Source organism: Pelecanus crispus, chromosome 1, assembly GCF_030463565.1.
Source record: "Pelecanus crispus isolate bPelCri1 chromosome 1, bPelCri1.pri, whole genome shotgun sequence".
Taxonomy (NCBI): domain Eukaryota; kingdom Metazoa; phylum Chordata; class Aves; order Pelecaniformes; family Pelecanidae; genus Pelecanus; species Pelecanus crispus.
Window position 1 is genome coordinate 76853975 of NC_134643.1, and position 19358 is coordinate 76873332.

The following is a 19358-nucleotide window of genomic DNA, read 5'->3' on the forward strand; positions in this document are numbered from 1 at the left end:
AGTCTTCAGCCTCTGATGCTTCTTACTAAAAAATTACCTCGAGTTATAATGGAAAAAGTGCTCTAAGGAGAAGAAAAAAATATTAGTCTCAATCTTCATTGCCTTTTTCCTTATATAAGGTTGCCCTGCCAAAGTGTAACACTGTTATTTAGACCTAGCAACATTTTACATTCGGCTCATACAAGTGTAGCTGAATCTAGTTTGCAAAGTGGTGGTGAATTCTAACCCAAGAGGTCTAACAGGAAAAGTACTGAAAATCTCAATGAAAATGAATTGTCAAGAGCTTTTATGCTGACAATATAGGAGCACAAGCTCTCATTCCACTTAGTACAGTACTGTCGCAGCTGTCACTGAGCTCAGTGTTATGCAAAGCTGATCCGCTTTGTTAGTAGAGCAGCTAATGGAAATCTGACTTAAGCCAGGAAGTGTAAATTTTGTTCTTTTTTCACATGGCAGAGCTATACCAGAATGAAAGTTCTATTTGCACAAGATACCAATCAATGGGAGTTAAATTTGATGTAAGCTGGATTTTAAAAAGAGTAATTCTTACATAATTGAGTCAATGGCAGCTAGTGAGATTATGCTAGAAATGAAGATCTTTCCATTCTACCTTTTGGTAGATAAGGAATTTGAACTTCAAGCCTATCTCTGACTGTTACTGATTCCACTGCAGAATCAACTTGTGAATTTGAGTGTGCCACCAAATTTAAAGACCAGAAGAGATCATTTCATTCTCTGCCTAAAATCCTCAGCTAAAAATTCATGCATCAAGCCTATGACTTCCATTTGAGACAAAACATGCTTACAAAAACATTATCCACTCTTGAGGTAAGGTTCAAGTGGTGAGGGGAATCTATATTATTTATGCATAGTTGTCACAAAGTTATTCATTACCAAAACTACATATTTTAATTCCAGCTTGAATTTGTCTTGGCCTAACTTCCATTGGCTTTCATCATACTTTTTTTTTTTTTCTTTATGAAAGCATAGTCTAGTATCAGTATCTAGAGATTATGTGCAGTTTGTGACAAATAATTTATCTGTCTTTCAGAAAAGTATTTACATAGCTAGTATAGTCTTTCCTCCTTTTCCACTCTCAAATCATTCTTCTTGTGCTTTTGTAAATCCTTTGCATTTTTGAAGTAGGAGCGTCTGATTTGGATTTGTTGTTTCAGTGACTTGTTCACTGTTTCCAAGAGAAACATACCGCCAGTATCCCATAACTGCTTGATATTCTCTTCTTTTTGCATTCAAAGATCATCTTAACTGTCTTAACCAGAACGTCATGCTGAGAGGTTCAGTGATTACCTACTGTGCCCCCTAACATGCTAAATTTTAAGACATGAAGGAAATGTTATGCTCATCACATGGATCCATAGAAAGGACAGAAATGAGCTGAAATTTTTCCTCAGAATTGCATTGCAGCAAATGCAAGTTTTACTCCAAAGCATTATGCCTGTGGAACGTCTTCCTGTTTTGCTTTGAAATTAGGGAGGCATTTTCCACTCTAATCCTTGTCATCATGTAAATTCTAATAATCTGCTTCGTTTCTAACAGTCAGTGTAGGAGGGGATCCTCACTGGGAGCGGTGGAATATTTACAGGGAAGTGGATATTGAAGTCATGAGTCTTTAAAAGTCACTGAGGGAAGAAATGGTTGGACTCAATTATCTTAAGGGTCTTTTCCAACCTAAATGATTCTATAAACAGTTAATCTGACTTAGATCTGATTTTCTCTTGATGCAGCTTTCGTTTGTGGCTTTGCTAGTGTTCCCATTTGCTGATAACAGCAAACAAACAAAAGTAAGCATGACACACTTCACAGATATTTTGCTTTGCCCTTGCTGAATGTGAATGCTATAGAACATAGTTCACAGGTGCCCGAGCTATAGCAGACAAGCATTCAGACAGCAGAGCCAATTACTGAACAGAAACATTGGTTTGGGGGTGAAAAGCAAACTGGCTGCCCTGGTGTTCTGCTTCATTTTGGCATATTGGCTCAATACAGTGCCATGCCCCATGTTGCCTCTAATTCTGGAGATAATACTGCCACAGCAAGCTCAGCTGTCTTTGTACAGTACTGTGGACTAAATTTGTCTCCCATGCTGTCTCATCAATTAAGTTCCACTTAACCTGCCCTTCAACTTGCCTAAGGTGTGTTTTTGGAAGTCACTTGCCCAGCCTGTTCAGAGGTGCACAATGAGGTTTCTTAGTCCACACTATAAGTGAGTTCAAAGGTCAAGATCTTGCTTTCCCAATCGGTGGAGGAAACTGCTGGAGAGTGAGAGCAAATGAAATGTGAGAACTCTGTGACCTCAGTTTATACTTGCTAATAGACATGAAATTGTGTACCTTTGGAAAAGCGTGCCAAAAGTCATGCAAGCATGTGCAAAATAAAATCTTTCCAATTTCCAGAAGATGAAAAAATGAATAGCAATGAGGAAATAAACATCAATATGTGTATGTATTAAATGCTTTCATGCAATCAGAGAAACAAAAGCTAGCAAAAAATAAGCTATAGTGCTTTGAAGAATCCTTTTATGAACCTTTCTCCCAGTAGTGCTGGAGGGAGTGTTTATCTACAGTTAGCAAACATGTCCCAAATTTAGTTTTTAATTACATTCTGTAAAGAATCCATTCGTGGTGAGAAAAGGAAAAGAAAACAAAAACCTTTTAAAGTTTGGCCAGCTATTTGTTTGCAAGCAATTTTAAAATTATTTTTAATATGAATTCAAGCGTATTTGAAAAAAACTTGCATAGTTTTGACTGTGCAGTGGTACCCCATCCCATTTGTGTGTTTGCCCAGCATGCTAAAGAGCTGTCGCATTTTGCATCTTTGGTACATAGAATGGTTGAACAATTATAATGATTTTTGGTTTTGTTATTGTTCAATATGCAGCTTCCTACCTTATTTATGATGTGTTATTAAGATTTCTGCTCTGAAGAATGTTTCTGTGATTTGCTTAGAGCTGTTTTGCAGCATTCATCAGTGGTATCTAAATGCTCCAGAAACATTAATTAGTTTACCACACCCATATGAAGGGAGGTAGCTCATCATCCACGGTTTTTTAGGGAAGCTTTTATTGGAATTAACAGTACCAGGTACTTTATAACCTCAGAGCATAGGTCCAGTGGATTTCAGATGTAGATGTGAATACTCAACACTTCAACAGATCAGACTCAAAGATACCAAGGTAGTCTCCCAGAAAAGGAGAAACACACAGTTAAGAACTGTATGTGAAAGATTTGGTTTAGGGTAAGCAAAGCATCATGCTAGAGATCTGTGGCACTCTCAGGAGTCAAATTAATTCATCTTCATTTTTCTCTTCCTCTACCCTCCTGCCTTGTGCTTTTTCTACTATTCAACTTCTGTGACAAATGAGATCTATGTTCTAGAGAAAAGATCTTCTTTTGTGACATGGTTGTATTTCATGCACCAAAATTTTCATGGGGAAAATATGATATATGATGATACAACTGAAAAATGGGATTGTAATGTATAGCATATTATGTGGTAAAGCATATTTCCTAGCTTTGCTAAAAATCTCTTTGGCAAGCTTTAGAAACTCTTGATATACAGGATCATCAACACCAAAAGAAAGCATCTAGTTTCTCTAGAACTTTTCAGCTGAGATTTTTCAAGATTCCTTTTTTGGTCACATTATTAGTTGAAAATGCCACCTTATAGTGGAAGCCACTTTCCCACCAGCAGTGTAGCACCACTGCAAAATTAGTGTGTTCAGTGGATAAAAGCAGTTAAGTTTCTTAGCAAAACATTTGTAAGATACCTGTATCTACATCTATATCTATCTAAGTAAAAATAAAAAATGTTTGCTTAAATCTTGTTCCCTGAAATGGTTCACATTTGCTGAAGTTTCTTAAAATATGTTCTATACCAACCTTAAGCATGTACTCAGTATGAAAAATCATGGTCTAAATAGCTTTACTTCTGGCTAAGTTCTGAAGTACTAAAAGCAACTAGCTGTGGCAAAGGTCAGGTAGTCCTAACTATAGAAAGTGCTGTCTGTCCAGCCTATAATAATGGTTAAATCTATTATGGTCAGTGAAGTTACAGAGTCAAATGCAATCAAAATCAGACTGTGCATCTAGCATTAGGCAGTGATAATGATAGAGCTCATTGAGAATCATTGTCACTCTCCATGTAACTCACACAGTCTATTCGGTGCCCATGCTGTTGACCTTAGGAGGTCAACACTTCTGTTCCCAGAAGTGAAACATCATGTAAGACTAAGAGGCTTGTAATTTAATCGTAATCATTGACACCCCATTAGCATTATTCTTTTTTAGACTACATTGTAGTGATTTTGCAGTGGGTATCATTAGTGAACATTTTAACTTTTAAGCATGGGCTCAATAGGTATTGTGCACTTTCTTCTCATCAGGATAACATAAGCTTAGTAAAAAAAGAGGTAGCTGCAAGATTTAAAGATGATTTAGAAATACTTTGGTATTTGGGATGGTCTATCTAGCAGTTTAACTTACATTTGCCTCTAGAAATTAATGCAGTTCAAATTGAAGTAAAAGGAGCAGCAAATAATAGTGGTGGAGTTGGGGGAAGAACATCTCTGATATCTCATTTTCTATTTTCTGTGTTCCCTCGGGATTTGTGACTGAGTTCTTACATCCTACTTCTCCACCACAACTCCATTTCTCTCTTACCTACCCATGATTCCCACCATTCTACCCAGTCCCCAGGTTCTCTCCTCATCCCCATTCCTTTTTTCTTCTTTCCCCTATACCTTCAGTTACCAGCAACTTCCCTGCTCTCCCAGGTTTTCCAACAATCCCAGGCAAGATGCAGCATGACATATTGCCAGCTAGCAGGCCAAGTAGCACAGATCCTTACCTTTCATGGGATCATTAATCTAGGTCTCCCTCCATTGCAGAGCTGACGTTTTTTCACAAACATGGAGGAACTGAGACCTCTCTTGCTCCTTCAAACTCCAAATTTGAAGTTGATAAAATGATTCAAAAAACAGAAAGACAAACCAACAACATAATCACGTGATTCTTATTCCCTGGGGAAATCAAGCTTAACAAATGAGGACCTTCTTTGTGGTAATGTCTGATGAGCATGTCACACAGGTGTCTTTTTTGTTTGTTTTATTATTTAACAGTTTGACATTGATAAGGAAGCAGGAGAGAGACAGATTTACCATCGGTACTGTATGGAACGGGCATCTGTACATTGTGCCCATGTGTTCACCACAGTCTCACAGATAACAGCTATAGAAGCAGAACATATGCTTAAAAGAAATCCTGGTAAGACCTGAATTGTGTTCTTATTATATTTCCTCTGAGTACCTACATTTCCTCAGACTGAATGAAAATAGTAGAGACTTTTGAAGCTGGTTTATATTGGCATGAGGCTTCTCCCCACAACAGCTACTCTTGAAAATCATAGTTTATGTTTTGGGGTTTTAGGAGGCTGAAATGAGTCTGAATCCAGTTTAATTTGGGAGAGAAAATCTGCAGACTGCTCACAGATAGAACATCAGTTGAAGCTGAAGAGAATTCCATGCAGAGAGATTCACAGGCCTGAGCTTTTTTTGATTATTCTTGCAACTTTGAAGAAAGCAAGTAAATATATTTAATGTTTGGGTTAAAAAATTGTTGACACATATCATGCTTCATGTTGACAGAGTTAGAAAGAAATTCAATAGGAATTGGTACCCCCAAATCCCAGGAGACAATTATAAGTGGAAAATATATTCTGATGGGAATAAGTACTTCAATAGTTTCTTTGAATCTTAGACCACAAATAAACTGTGTAGGAGTCTATTCTCATACTGTTTATTCTCTCTGAAGTTGTGAAATCAGCATAGACATTGGCTGTTCAGAAAGGTCAACAATCCTTCAGTAGATCATTAAGCTTAAATTCTGCAAAGGAACATGAATACTGCAAGAATTTGTACACTTTTTGATGCACTTTAAAAATAAACTTTTAAAGGGGGGATGTAGAATTCACATAATTAACTTTTATTTGCATTTTAATTTCTTGAGAGGTAAACTTCGTAACAAAGTTGTTAACTGAAAATAATTGAGGAAATGTGGTAAGTAGAGCAGTTTCTGCTACTTCTCATTAATGTTACACTTGGATTATAATTTAAATTATAAATCTTACCACTTGGAAAAGCCCTTGTAAAATTCAGTAGACATGAGTGCATAGAGACCTTTTGCACCAGGACAAAGGCCAATTTGCCAGTCTAAACCTGGCAGAATGACTGCTTGCATTACGCTGATTTCACTTGCTGCTGTTGTCATTTGATCAATAATTTATCAAACTATTTTTGTCAAAAGCTTGAGTATCTAATATTGAACTTACCCTCTTTGACATATCATGTAAGATTCTGTCAATGATCATAGAATCATAGAATGCTTTGGGTTGGAAGGGACCTTTAGAGGTCATCTAGCCCAACCCCCCTGCAGTGAGCAGGGACAGCTTTAATCAGATCAGGTTGCTCAGAGCCCCGTCCAACCTGACCTTCAATGTTGCCAGGGATGGGGCCTCCAATACCCCTCTGGGCAACCTGTTCCAGGGCTTGACCACCCTCATTGTAAAAAATTTCTTTCTAGTGTCTAGTCTAAATCTATTCTTCTTTAGTTTAAATCCGTTATTCCTTGGCCTGTCACAACAGGCCTTGCTAAAAAGATTCTCCCCATCTTTCCTGTAGGCCCCCTTTAAGTACTGGAAGGTTGCAATAAGGTCTCCTCGCAGCCTTCTCTTCTCCAGACTGAACAACCCGAACTCTCTCAGCCTGGCCTCATAGGAGAGGTGTTCCAGCCCTCGGATCATTTTGGTGGCCCTCTTCTGGACCTGCTCCAGCAGGTCCATGTCCTTCTTGTGCTGAGGGCTCCAGAGCTGGACGCAGTGCTCCAGATGAGGTCTCACCAGAGCAGAGTAGAGGGGCAGAATCACCTCCCTCGACCTGCTGGCCACGCTTCTTTTGATGCAGCCCAGGATACGGTTGGCTTTCTGGGCTGCAAGCGCACATTGCCGGCTCATGTCCAGCTTTTCATCCACCAGTACCCCCAAGTCCTTCTCCGCAGGGCTGCTCTCAATCTCTTCATCCCCCAACCTGTACTGATACTGGGGGTTGCCCCGTCCCAGGTGCAGGACCTTGTACTTGGCCTTGTTGAACCTCATGAGGTTCACACAGGCCCACCTCTCCAGCTTGATCACAAGTTATATGCCTGTGATTTGGAAACTGTTATGGGATTTCTAATATTTTGATTCAGGAATGAAACATAGGAAAAATATTTCTCATTAGCAATAGAGAAGACTTTGAATCAAAATTCCAAGAGACTTAGGTATCAGTTAAGATCTAGATCTAGCCTTCATATCTGTATATATTTGGTCAAAATCGTAGAAGTAAACTCTGGAAAAGTATGAGCCAACCTTGAATCTTAGTGAGTTATCAACAGAAAACATCATACTGTGCTATTATTACTTAAATCAATGCCAGTTTCTTTCCTATCAATGCAGAAGTCAAATCATTCTGATTTGACCTACTTGGGAGAATTTTAAAACAAAAATGTCATTAATTCATTAAACAACAAAACCCCCAAACCACTTAAAATAGGAAAAAAGCTCTCTTTCATCACTTGTTCCTTGGGGCAAGGACACATTGCCTCACACGTATTCAAAATATTATGGTATGTTGAGCAGAAATAGTGAACTGGATGCTTTGGGACACCACGTCTGTTCTGTATCTCAAAGGCTTAAATAAGAGATGGATTGAGCCCCAATCCTGATGAAAGTGTAAATGAAGCTGCAGTTGAATCAAAGAACACGGGAGTAGGTTATATACAGGCTGCTGATAATGGGTGAGAGTGTCCAAAACTCCCTGATAAATAAATGCAAGCAAGTGAATGGAAACTGGCCAGAGAAACCCAGTCAAGGATTTTTACTTTATTGGGAAGAGCTTAAAATGGTTGCAGTCTCAAAGCTATGTCCTGCTTCTTCCATGCTGAACAAGCAGCAGGTCAGAGGAATTAAAGGGTATGTTCTTGGTAAAGACAAAGAGAAATGGAGGTTGTTTCTGTTCTGTTGACCCCCACTCATATGAGGCCACACAGGTCTCTGTTCAGAGCAGCTCCTAGTGCTGGACAGCGGAAGACAAGAACACAAGTTTTCTTACAAGGCCAACCAAGACTCTCCTTTCTTGACACTGAGAAACAAATCCCAAGTACCTAACAAGTAAAGATTTCCTGTTAAAAGCTGGTCTTCAGTTTGAAATGCGGTATTTCAAGACAGATCTGTTGAAATTTTTGGTATTGTGTGGTTACTAATAAAGGTTATATTTTCAACTACTGCTGTTTAACCTAAAGAATCTCAAAACACTTTACAAGATAAAGAGTAATCAGAGATCACTTACCTGGCAGGGAAATACATATATTGCTAAAGCAGACTGTAAATTTCAAGGAAATCATTAAAAATGGCCATGGCATTTGCATGAAAAATGTCAAGCAAGTATTCTGGACAGCATATGGAGAACTGATTGTACTTATTTTAAGATCATCTTGATATGTAATCAACCAAAGGAGCTGTAAATGTTTTAAAGACATCTCCTTAAATCTCTCCAGAAATAAGAGATGGTTTTCTATTAGGTCAGATGATTGATGCTAAACATGCAAACCTCTACTGTTAGGGGAAGGGATGGGAAACCCTGAATGTCAGGCATCGTTGACTCAAAGACTACAATAGAAGTAATGTTCAAGTCCTGTATCGGTCATGAGCAAGACACTATACTCCCATCAGTAACCCTGATGTATGGGTGGGAGTTAACGGTGTGCACTGGAAGGAGGTGCTGTTTTGTTTGCATGAACCATGTGTGGTAGGGAATGATATCTTACTGAAGGTCTTTTGGATGATGCATAGAACTTTTAAAATTACTACAGTTAATGGTTGTGGTTACTAGACACCTGATGACACTTGCCAGGAGAACAAGTATGAAATTGACACCAGGGCATCCTCTAATAATTAGCACTCCTTGTTTCTGTGAAGATTCTTTGTATTTGAAGAATCTCTGGTATCATAGGTTAGTATAGGTCTACTGAAGTCAGTTGTGTTACTATGAAACGCATCTACTGAGGAACTGGCCTCCCCTTTCATTTCCATATATGGCTTTCATAAGCCAACTCAAAGAAAAGAAAATGGCATTCTTTCAGTTTTCCTCAACTAGATCTAGGGCAAGCCTTTAGATAGCTGCTGTGCTCTACCAGAAAGGTGAAGAGTGACTGAATTTCTGTGTTGGCTGGAACAAGCTATGTCTATCCTTATAACTCTATGTATATCCTATAACTATCTTAGAAGATACTGGAAAAGAACAAATTTTAATTGTAAGATGCTTTGGAATCTTTAAGTGGAGCAGCCATAAAAGTGTAAAGTATGCTATTCTGTGGCTATTTTTAGGAGAGATCCAACAGATTACTGAAAGGTGGTCTTTTGAAAAATGTTTCTTAATATTCTCCCTTTTCTGGTAAATCCTCAGAAGTCTTGACAGAACAGACCTTTCTTGTGCCATGCAGTAAGTAAGTGCATAGTACAGCACAGTTTCTGCTTTCAAGAGCTTTCAATCTATGGTGATAAAGCAGGCAACAGTGATATCAAGAATAAAGAGGTAAAGGGCATATTGCAGAAAAAATGTATGGCTAAATGGAGACATTACTTAAGCCTTGACAAGACAAAAGGGCATGGGGAGACCTTACTGTTCAGCAGGGTCTATGCTAATGTTGAGTACAGGTCAAAATGGTACAAAACCACTTCAATGCTATAGACAGTGGAGTGCCGCATGCAATAGCTTTGTGGGGTAAGCTGGTAGAGACCATTGTGTTAGTGCTGTTCCTTATCCATGAGTAATAAGAGTACATAACCTGTTCACATACTGACAACTGAAAGACGCATTGGTTCTTTCGTTAAAGATTTCTCTCTGAAGATGTCTACCTCTGCATTTTCTCTGCTTTTCCAGATGTTGTCACCCCAAATGGCTTGAACATTAAGAAATTTTCAGCAATGCATGAGTTTCAGAATTTGCATTCCATGTACAAGGCTAGGATCCAAGAGTTCATTCGAGGTCATTTCTATGGGTATGCTTTTACTTTTCAAAAATTAGCAACAGTTGTCCAACACTATTTAAAGCAAGAACCGAACCAGGAAGACTAACAAATACTTCATTGAGGAAGTGAAATGTTACCAACTTATTCAAGTATCTGGGATTTCTCAGACAGAAGCTAAAGGAATTTTAGACACCAGTTCCAGATCTGCTTAGCAGATTGTGGGATCAGGCAGAAGGTCTTGATTTTTTCATTATTTACCGAAGATGCAGTGTATCGGATTAAGATAGTCGTCTTAATTTAAAAAACAGCAGAAAAGCCTCACTGTCATTATTTTCTTGGCATAATAAATTCCTCCAGAATAGAAAGCTGTTGTGTGTTTTGTTTGATTATATGTTGAGAAATACTTTGTGCTTGTCTGTCTGCTTGGTTTTAGCCACCTTGACTTCAGTCTTGAGAAGACCTTATTTTTCTTCATTGCTGGGAGATATGAGTTTTCCAACAAAGGAGCTGATATGTTTCTAGAAGCCTTATCAAGATTAAACTTTTTGCTAAGGGTAAGAAAGCTTCTGCAAATGTAGATAACGTAGAGCTTATGCTCAAACTTACCATACTATGGAAGTCACCTGCAAGAATTTCCATGCCATACTCTGGTTTATAGGAAAATAAGTATGGGATATTCAGAGTTTTCATGAAGTGCTCTCCCTGTATCATCAGAGAATATAAGAATCTCATGGTGCTTGAAAATAATTGATTACATAGTTCAAGAAGTTAATCCATGGTTACCTCCCTTGTTTTTAGAGAAAAATACTGAAAATATGATTCAAGAATTTACCCTGAAGGTTTACATATTAGAAGGCAAATAAAAATAATCCTTTAATGATGCAATTTAAAAATACTTTTTTAGTAAATTGATTAATTCATTAGGACCTGACCATGACCTTTTAAATATTTGAGTAGTATTATCACACTGGATGGGAATCTTGCATTAAAATTCACAGTATGGCAGTGGCCACTCACTCTTCTGTGCTTCTGTTTCCTCAGGCAAAAAATGAGTGCAGTGTTTCTAAATGCCTTTATGGAGTACTTTAATGAAGATAAGACCTGGACCTTGTCATGATCAAAGAGCAGAACACTTACCACCTACAAATGAGGTCATTGAAAATGTCTCCAGATGTGTCCCAAAGACTGATACATTTAAAAAAAAAAAATGCTAATCAGTTTTCAGTCATCTAGCAAGGATCAATTGACTGTTGTCCCAGACAGTCTCTTTTGTACTCTATCACTTAAATTATATGGCAAATCTGGATAAAAATCTTGATACTATATTGTCAGCAGGGCTGAAAAAATATTAATGTTCAAACCCTTAAGTACACTTAGAGGTTCTACCACCACCTTCTATTAATACACCATTAAAGCCTGTGGACTTTCTGGAAATACTTAATCCATTCACTCACACAAAAGGTCACCTCACATAACTGAAGAATGTCTTCCACAACTGAAGAATGTCTTCCACAACTTTGCCAAACAACTGACTTCTGTTGTTTGGTAATGCTGTGCAACATCAGCCACCTTTTAATGGCATTTACATAGCTATTAACTATAAATGCTGATTATGTAGAATGTCTTATGCTTGAGCAATGATTGCAGCAATCTCTTATTGTATGTAATGATTTATATGACATCAATGACAAGCTAGGCTGGTGGAAAGTCAAAGGAAACTGAGGCTAGTTTTCCAAAGCTCTCTAGAACAGTGTACTGGGACTTGCTTGTCCTATAAGCTGAGGCTGGCTTTATTGCATTACTGTTCCAACATGCGTGCCAGCACTTGATTAGCTGTTCAAAGAACACTTGCTCTGTAATTATTTCAAGAGGTAATTCCACTGGGAACAGCCGAATACATGTACTACTTGTGAATCTGGGAATGATGGTGCTTCTTAAACAAGTCCCAGTGGTGAGCCTGAACCTAAAAAATACATAGCATCGGATGGAATTATTTTATTTTATAAAGTTATTTTCCTTTGCTACTTGAAAACCTTACTAACATTTTGGAAATAAAATATGAATGTTGGGACAGATCATTAATACTCACGGAGATCATAGCATGATGGACTTTGAATGTGCCTAGAAGACAGGGAAGAACCTTAAAATGGTAGATGACTCCCATAGGTTATTTTATACTACACATTTCACTGTACCTCAGTCTGAAAGAAGGCATGCTAATAGCATGTTTGTGTGTCTAAAGTTTAGAATGGAGGCATTTCAAACTAATTTAATTTTTACAGCTCTGAACAGAGTTCACCCTTAGCTTTTCTTTAAATAGTTACTGACAAGAGTACAACCTCATTCTGCTCCATGTGAGGAATCCCTCAGGGTCCTGGTATTCTGAATCTTGTTAGCACACAGAAGAAACCAGCAAGTGAAACCTTCTATAAGTAAACTGTCTGATTTTACAGCAAATGCTTTTTGCCTTTGCAGTAGCTGGATATGAGAGATGAGCAAGAAGTTACTTGCAGCTTTTTGTGTGTCTAGCAGGTTCTTTGCCAGGGGTTCAGGTAGACAGTGGTTGCTATTGTGCCTCTTTCTGCCTATACCTCTGGGGCACTATTGCTATAGAAGGTAGTTCTGCTTGATACTGTAGGGAATCCCTCACCCCATGCCTGGGCATACCCCAGCTAGCAAACTAATTACTCACTCCTTTGAGCCAACAGAGTTTGTGTCAGGTAAGAAAATGTGTGTAGGATTTTTATTTTTTGCAGTTTATGTTCACATCCTAAGCCATGGCCTCCGAACCATGAGAAGTCAGGAAGATCTCTATTGCCCAAATTGGAATCAGGTGACATCTGTTTGCCTGTATCTATCCTTATATATCTCTCTGACTTGACAAAAACTTCATAGCTAAAGGGAGAGGTATAAAATCAGAGCCTTCCTGGATGACCAATCAAAGTGTGTTGGCTTTTCCTGTGACTAATTATTACTGTTAAAGTTGGCTGTGATACTTTGTGGTGAGATTTTTTCTTTCTCTCCATCTTCTGTCCATGTAGGTTCATAAGACTGATGTTACAGTTGTTGTGTTCTTCATCATGCCAGCAAAGACAAACAATTTCAATGTAGAAACCCTGAAAGGGCAAGCAGTCCGGAAGCAGCTCTGGTAATTGCCATTCTCACTAAGGGCCTTGTACAGTGAATTGAGGAGACATGCAAAAGTTTCTGATGAAGAATAATGCTCTTGCTTTTTGCTCTGCAAAATCGAGGATTGTGGGTAACTAGAATGTATTTGTGGGGGTGGAAGAGGTGGGAATGATAAATAAGGGCAAACATTCCTCTTTGTTTTGTCCTAGGTTATTTTTAGTAAACTTGCCTTGCCATTCTTTGTAACAAGTTAGCAAATAGTACTTGTTTTGCAGTGACAAAGTCAAAGGTTCTAGAAAATCCAGTGTTCTGGATGTCTTCTGACTGTTTCTAGTACCCCCTTTGGACATGCCATTGAGCTTCCATAAAATAAGGACTACCTGCTAATTTGTCAGAGTGAGCTTCTCTGCCACCAATGGGAAAAAGAAATTAATTACACATCCTCTTTTATTTAGAAATATGTAAATTGTGCTGTCTTAATCCAGCAGAATAGCAGTTGATAACAATTGTGTGTAATTTTCTATATAGCCTACAATAAGCAATGGCCATACCCAAGCAGTGAAATTTACAGTTATAAAGGGAAAACTGTCACAGCCCTTCTCAGTTTAACAGTTTTCATTTTACAACTTCCCAAACAAAAAAGCAAAGCAGGTGCAGACTTAACCTTCACCTCACTTTAACTGCTGTGTGATTCTACATAGGAAAAGACACATGCTGTGAGGTACTTCTAAACTGAGAGACATGGCAAAACTGAAGGTTCAAATTCATAAAGAAAATCAGTGGTGGGTTATCAAGGATGAATTTTGTTTAAAAAGGTGAAAAAAGCCATTTCACTCAGCATATTTATAGATTAATTGTCTAAGCAGGGAAATGGAAATGTGCACCTTATCAGGTGGCTAGAGCGCTTAAACTCTGCTGCAGAAATAAGGAAGCTGGTCTTAAAGCTAAGGGACTAAAACCCACAAGACCTAGCTTCTCCTTTTATGCCTGTGTCTTACTGTGTTTAACCTCTTTCTGATGCCAGTTCTATATTTATAAAATGATAGAAATCTAAACGACTTAGAGATCTGTAGATGAAAGGCACTGTGTAAGAGAAGGATACTATTTTTCTTGTTATCTCATTAACTGCCTCCAGCAGATGATCTCTGGCTCAGTTCCTGGATATCAGTAATTAAGTTGAAGTGTTTGATTAATGGATACTAAACCTGCACAAAACCAGTGACAGAAATAATTTAACAAGGATCATTGAAATCATTTAGTTTTTGCCATATCTGGAAAAGAAGACAGATATGAGAAATCTATCTACTCTCTAGATTATCTCCAGAGTCATCACACAGCAACTTCTTGGGACTTACAGGAAACATTCTAACTGGTAACCACTCTGGAAACAGGTACCACAACTGCAGAATCTGGAATTAATTGGCCAGCTCTGGCTTCCTGAAAGTAATGCATCTGAGCTGCCTTCCCTGCCAGTGAAGAGTGATGGTTCACTCCAAATGATGTTTCATTCTGTACCACTTCAGGAAGTGTCTAAGATGAGTGAAGGGGATCATCCTCTGAAATGGACCGACACCCTCTGCGGATGTGTGGAGGATCTGCGCTGCTAGCTTAAACTGCAGATGGCAAAGCAGGGTAACATAGGCAGAGTTTTTAGTCAGAACTCTGTACGCAAGAACTGTAGGAAAATAATGCGAGTGCAGTGAGAAACAGCCATGCTTGCAACAAGCACTTTGATATAAAGTGTGCAGTGTTTGAATATAATACAACAGGTACATATTAAATAAATAGTATGTGGATATCTGGAAAGTTTAAATTAAATTAAATATGCAAAGGTTTTTCCCTGTTGTATCTCTGCTACATGGTTATTTCTCTGGTACTCAGTAATGCAGGCACAATAGTAACAGTAAAGGTAAACCTAAAGATGTACAATCATGCAAAAAATGCTGTTTCCAGCTATTCTTCCCACTGTGCTCTGTGAAAAGCAAAAGACCCTCTGCATCATCATATGCAGCATTATCATGGTCATAATCTGGAGCTCCTGGGTAAAACCATCTGATACCAGTATTACATAATAGTATTAGATGATTTTAAGGATGCCACAGAAATTAAATACAAGAAGAGGGTAGCACTTGTAAAGGAGTAGACGATGGCTGATCTGGGATTTAAAATTCCTTGTTTCCTCTGCTTCTGGAAAAGTGGTCTATGCTATCTGGGTTTAAGTTTTGGATATTGTTCATGGCATGAGTCTATGAAAATATAGCCATGAAGGGACTAACTTGCTGGGATTTGGATCAATTTGGTTTGACATTAAGCTGCTTTACAACTCATCCAAAATTAACTATTCCACTACTGTGTCTGTGTGAGTTGGGAGAGAACAACTAACAGGTATGTGGATTCTCAGCTTTGTAAAGTTTAGGATTTCACTTAACAAGTTTTGTCTTAGCCAAAAGTATAATTCTTAGAAAGCAGAAAGGCAAGAAAAGTTCCATGAAGTGGGTGTCCTACTCAAATTGAGAGTGCATTTGCTATTTTGACAACAGCACTTCCAGCTGTACTTTGAAGTTATTTCAGCTAGGGCCAGGATAGTATCAATGGCTTTTTGCATTTAGAGGAGTTGTTCACTGGAGTTTTTTCTTAGCTAAAATATAACATTTGTCTGGCACAGGCTTTATTATTAGCTTAAAACATGGTCTGAGCTTTCCAGGAAGTTTTTTGGTTTGCAAACTAATTTATGGCAAACTACCTTTTAGTCTAGCACTTGTTTTCAAAAGTCTTTGAGTTAGGAAATAGGGCAGAAAGTGAAGGGAGAAACTTGCTTTAAAACCCCTATTTGTTTAACTCTTTTATCTTACATCTTTCTACTAGGTCAAGTTAAATTGGAGACCTCTCAGTCTTGATTAGTGTCCAATGTTAATGATCATGTTTATCTATGTAGAATCATATATATGCTGTCTTTTTCATAGCTGAGATGAAAGTGTGGTCTGCTGATCAGAGCAAAATATTAGAAGAAATCACTAGTGAGGTCTGCTTCTGGCTTTCACAGTGCATTCATCTTTGGATGCAGGTCAAATCCCCAGTTGTGTTGAAATCTGTCAGTATGGCTGCTTGGTTGGATAAAAGAGCTTTGAGAACCAGACCTCTGTCTGCAGCTGCATTCTTGAGTGCCTCAGTATACATGAAAGCACAATTTCATTTCCAATAGCAGGAATCTCTTTTATTCTGTCTTTGTCCTGGATTATCCTTTTTTATACATCTATTTATTTATTTTCCTAGGGACACTGCACAATCTGTGAAAGAAAAGTTTGGAAAGAAACTCTACAATGCCCTGCTAAAGTGAGTGTGTAGGTTACTTTGCTCTGCCTTGCAGAGCCACATATTCAGCTGGCTTACCTGTGGTGTCTCAGTGCTTCTACTCTTTGTGTAAGAAATTTTGACATCCATAGGAAGGGCATAGGAGAAGGATATGGGACCCTCTGTTCCATATACAGGTTGCTTGTTCAATAAGCAAATCACAGAGAAAAAATTTAAAGGTACTAGCACCCCATTGTGGAAAGAGTCTTAAGAGACATGGGGGATATCTAAGTAACACAAAGGCTTACTCACTGTCAAAAATGAGGTACTACAGCTTAAAAAAACGCCAGAGACAAAGTAATATGTATTAGTGGCTTAGTCATATCCTTTCAAAAGACAGTTGGAAGTGAATGACCCAAAGCACAGATGAGATGACTGGAACTTCAGCAAAAACAAGGTGTGTCTGAAAAAGAGAAAAAAAGAATTCTTTAGCTTCTTTGGAAGCTAATTGGAAGGTCACCAAGTGTGTGGGAGAACAAAATGTAGGGAATATAGAAGGGCCATGAAAACAAAGGAAAGATTCATGTTGACATCAGCAGATTTCAGATCAGACCTTGCTTGCCATTGCTTCATTTTCTTTATACAACTGATAATAAGTCATTTGGTAAAACAGGCTCTGTGTTGCCTCTGCAGAGGAGAAATTCCAGACTTGAACAAGATTCTTGACCGAGATGATATAACCATTATGAAAAGAGCCATCTTTTCAACTCAGGTCAGAAAATATTATTTACACGAACATCCAGTATAAATGATAAACATAACTATGTACAAGGATTGTGTATGACATATAGTGATATGTATGCATTGAAAAAGAAGTTTTCAGCAAATATGCTTCTCATCAGTAATATTTAAAGATCAGCTGTGATCGTTTTTAATGAGAGTATGACCCAAACTAATTCTTTTGGGGAATGCATGGATATTCCCCCAGTCACTTGCAGGACACCAAAATTCCTAATTCTTTTCCTCTGCATTAAGTGCAAACTTTGCATTGTTCCTGAAGCCTGGATTCTTGCATTTTTATTGAATATGTAAAGTCAATCTCTTAAGGAGACATAACATATTGACTAAAAACCATTAAAATTAAATGGTAGGCCTTTCTAAAAGTTAGTAGAAATACATTTGTTTTGAGGTAAATGAAAGAAGTCCTATGACAGATTTTATGGTCTCATTTGTGGCCTTAGTTATATAGAATACAACATTATATGATCATAACTTTCCTTTCTTACCTTAAAACGAAAGGTTAAAAACCTATCCACAGCAATGACAAAATCTCCCAGTGTCTTCCACTAACCTTAGAAAATGGTAACAGGACTCTTTGCCAACAGTTTTGTCTGGCTTATTGGATCGCCTTTTTTCTCTTTAGCGACACTGTCTGCCTCCAGTGACCACTCACAACATGATTGACGACGGCAATGATCCAATCCTCAATACCATCCGACGCATTGGCCTTTTCAATAACCGGACAGACAGAGTAAAGGTACACTCTGTCATTTTCATTTTAGATATAAAATGGAATTTCTTTAAACAGTCTCAGTCTGGATCATTAGCATGCGGAGTGCAGTCAAATTCTGGATAGGCAATATTATGCTAGTAGAGTGCTTCCTCCCTCTTCCTCTCTTTCCAGGAATAAAACTAGTCACTTCACAGATATCCTCAGTTGCTGTTTAACCAAGTTAATTTCAAGTTAGAAATCTGATGTTAGGAAATTGTTTTCATTGCTGCCTCCTGTACTGAATGAGGAGCTAGTACTCCTGAAATCCAGAAAGTGCCACAGGTCATTTGCACCCAGATGTAAAACTCTGTAATAGATTCATTTGCTTAAAACTGGAGGTCCAGAGTTTGAGCACAGACATTTCTGGAGTTCATCTCTTAAGAACAACACCCTGACACTCAGCATTTGCTGTAGAAGGTAACCAGGGCTTTGATCCTGAGCAGAAATACTTCCTGTTCATGCTGTGCTCATGTTTACATCAAGGGTTGAAGCTAAATGTATGTAAATAAATCCTTTCCTTACTTCCATGTCTGTCTTGCCAGACCACAGAAATGATCAGCTCCCACTTTCACAAGTCTGCCAAACTGTTTTTTTTTGGTCTGGCAATCGCTGGCATTCTCTCTGTTAACTATGACTATCTCATCATCTGTCTAGTCAAAGTAGCACCTAAAATTGCAAATTCTTCCTCTTCTAAACCTTCTTTTTAAAGTCAGATACTGTGTATCTCTGACAATGACATATCACTTGTTCTCAGTGTTCTGGCTTTTAAACCTGTGACGATAACTGAGTAAACATTTTCCTCAACTTCCTAGTTGCTTCTTCCTGGCTTAACATATTCTCTGCTAAGTGTGTGTCTCCAGCGAGGTCTGAGAGCATACTATGGTAATAATATACTTGAGTTAACAAAAATAGGGTGAAAGGATGCACTGTATATAAATGTAATAAAAAATTCCTCAGAACTAACTGCTTGAAGTCATTAGAAAGCAGATAGCATGTGACACCACAGACACCTCTTCCTGCTTCTCAGCAGACTTGATTGGCTAGGTATATGTCAAGTCTGTACAAAACTTCATTACCACGAGAAAATTACCTGCTGCATGAACAGGCTTAATACTTAATGAGCTGAATGTCATGGACGAAAATTCTGTAAACTTCAAATGGAAAGTCATTTTGAGAGATGTATGACATAACCATGCAGACACAGTTGATGTGAGAAGTAGCCTCAGCAATGCCAATGGTAAATCTTATTTGATTCACCAGGGTCATATGCAAATAAGCTTGCATAATGAGTTTACAGCCCATTTACT

The 19358-nt window shown here is 38.2% G+C and overlaps 1 protein-coding gene across 1 annotated transcript in view; it reads left to right on the forward strand.

The window, feature by feature from the left end:
• GYS2 (glycogen synthase 2) overlaps positions 1 to 19358 on the forward strand; it is a 47898-nt gene that overhangs the window by 18689 nt on the left and 9851 nt on the right. Inside the window, exons 5-11 of the mRNA XM_075718942.1 lie at positions 5138 to 5282; positions 9992 to 10109; positions 10513 to 10633; positions 13121 to 13227; positions 16482 to 16541; positions 17193 to 17271; positions 17923 to 18036. Of these exons, the coding sequence (XP_075575057.1) occupies positions 5138 to 5282; positions 9992 to 10109; positions 10513 to 10633; positions 13121 to 13227; positions 16482 to 16541; positions 17193 to 17271; positions 17923 to 18036 (744 nt within the window). The remainder of the gene's footprint in view (positions 1 to 5137; positions 5283 to 9991; positions 10110 to 10512; positions 10634 to 13120; positions 13228 to 16481; positions 16542 to 17192; positions 17272 to 17922; positions 18037 to 19358) is intronic.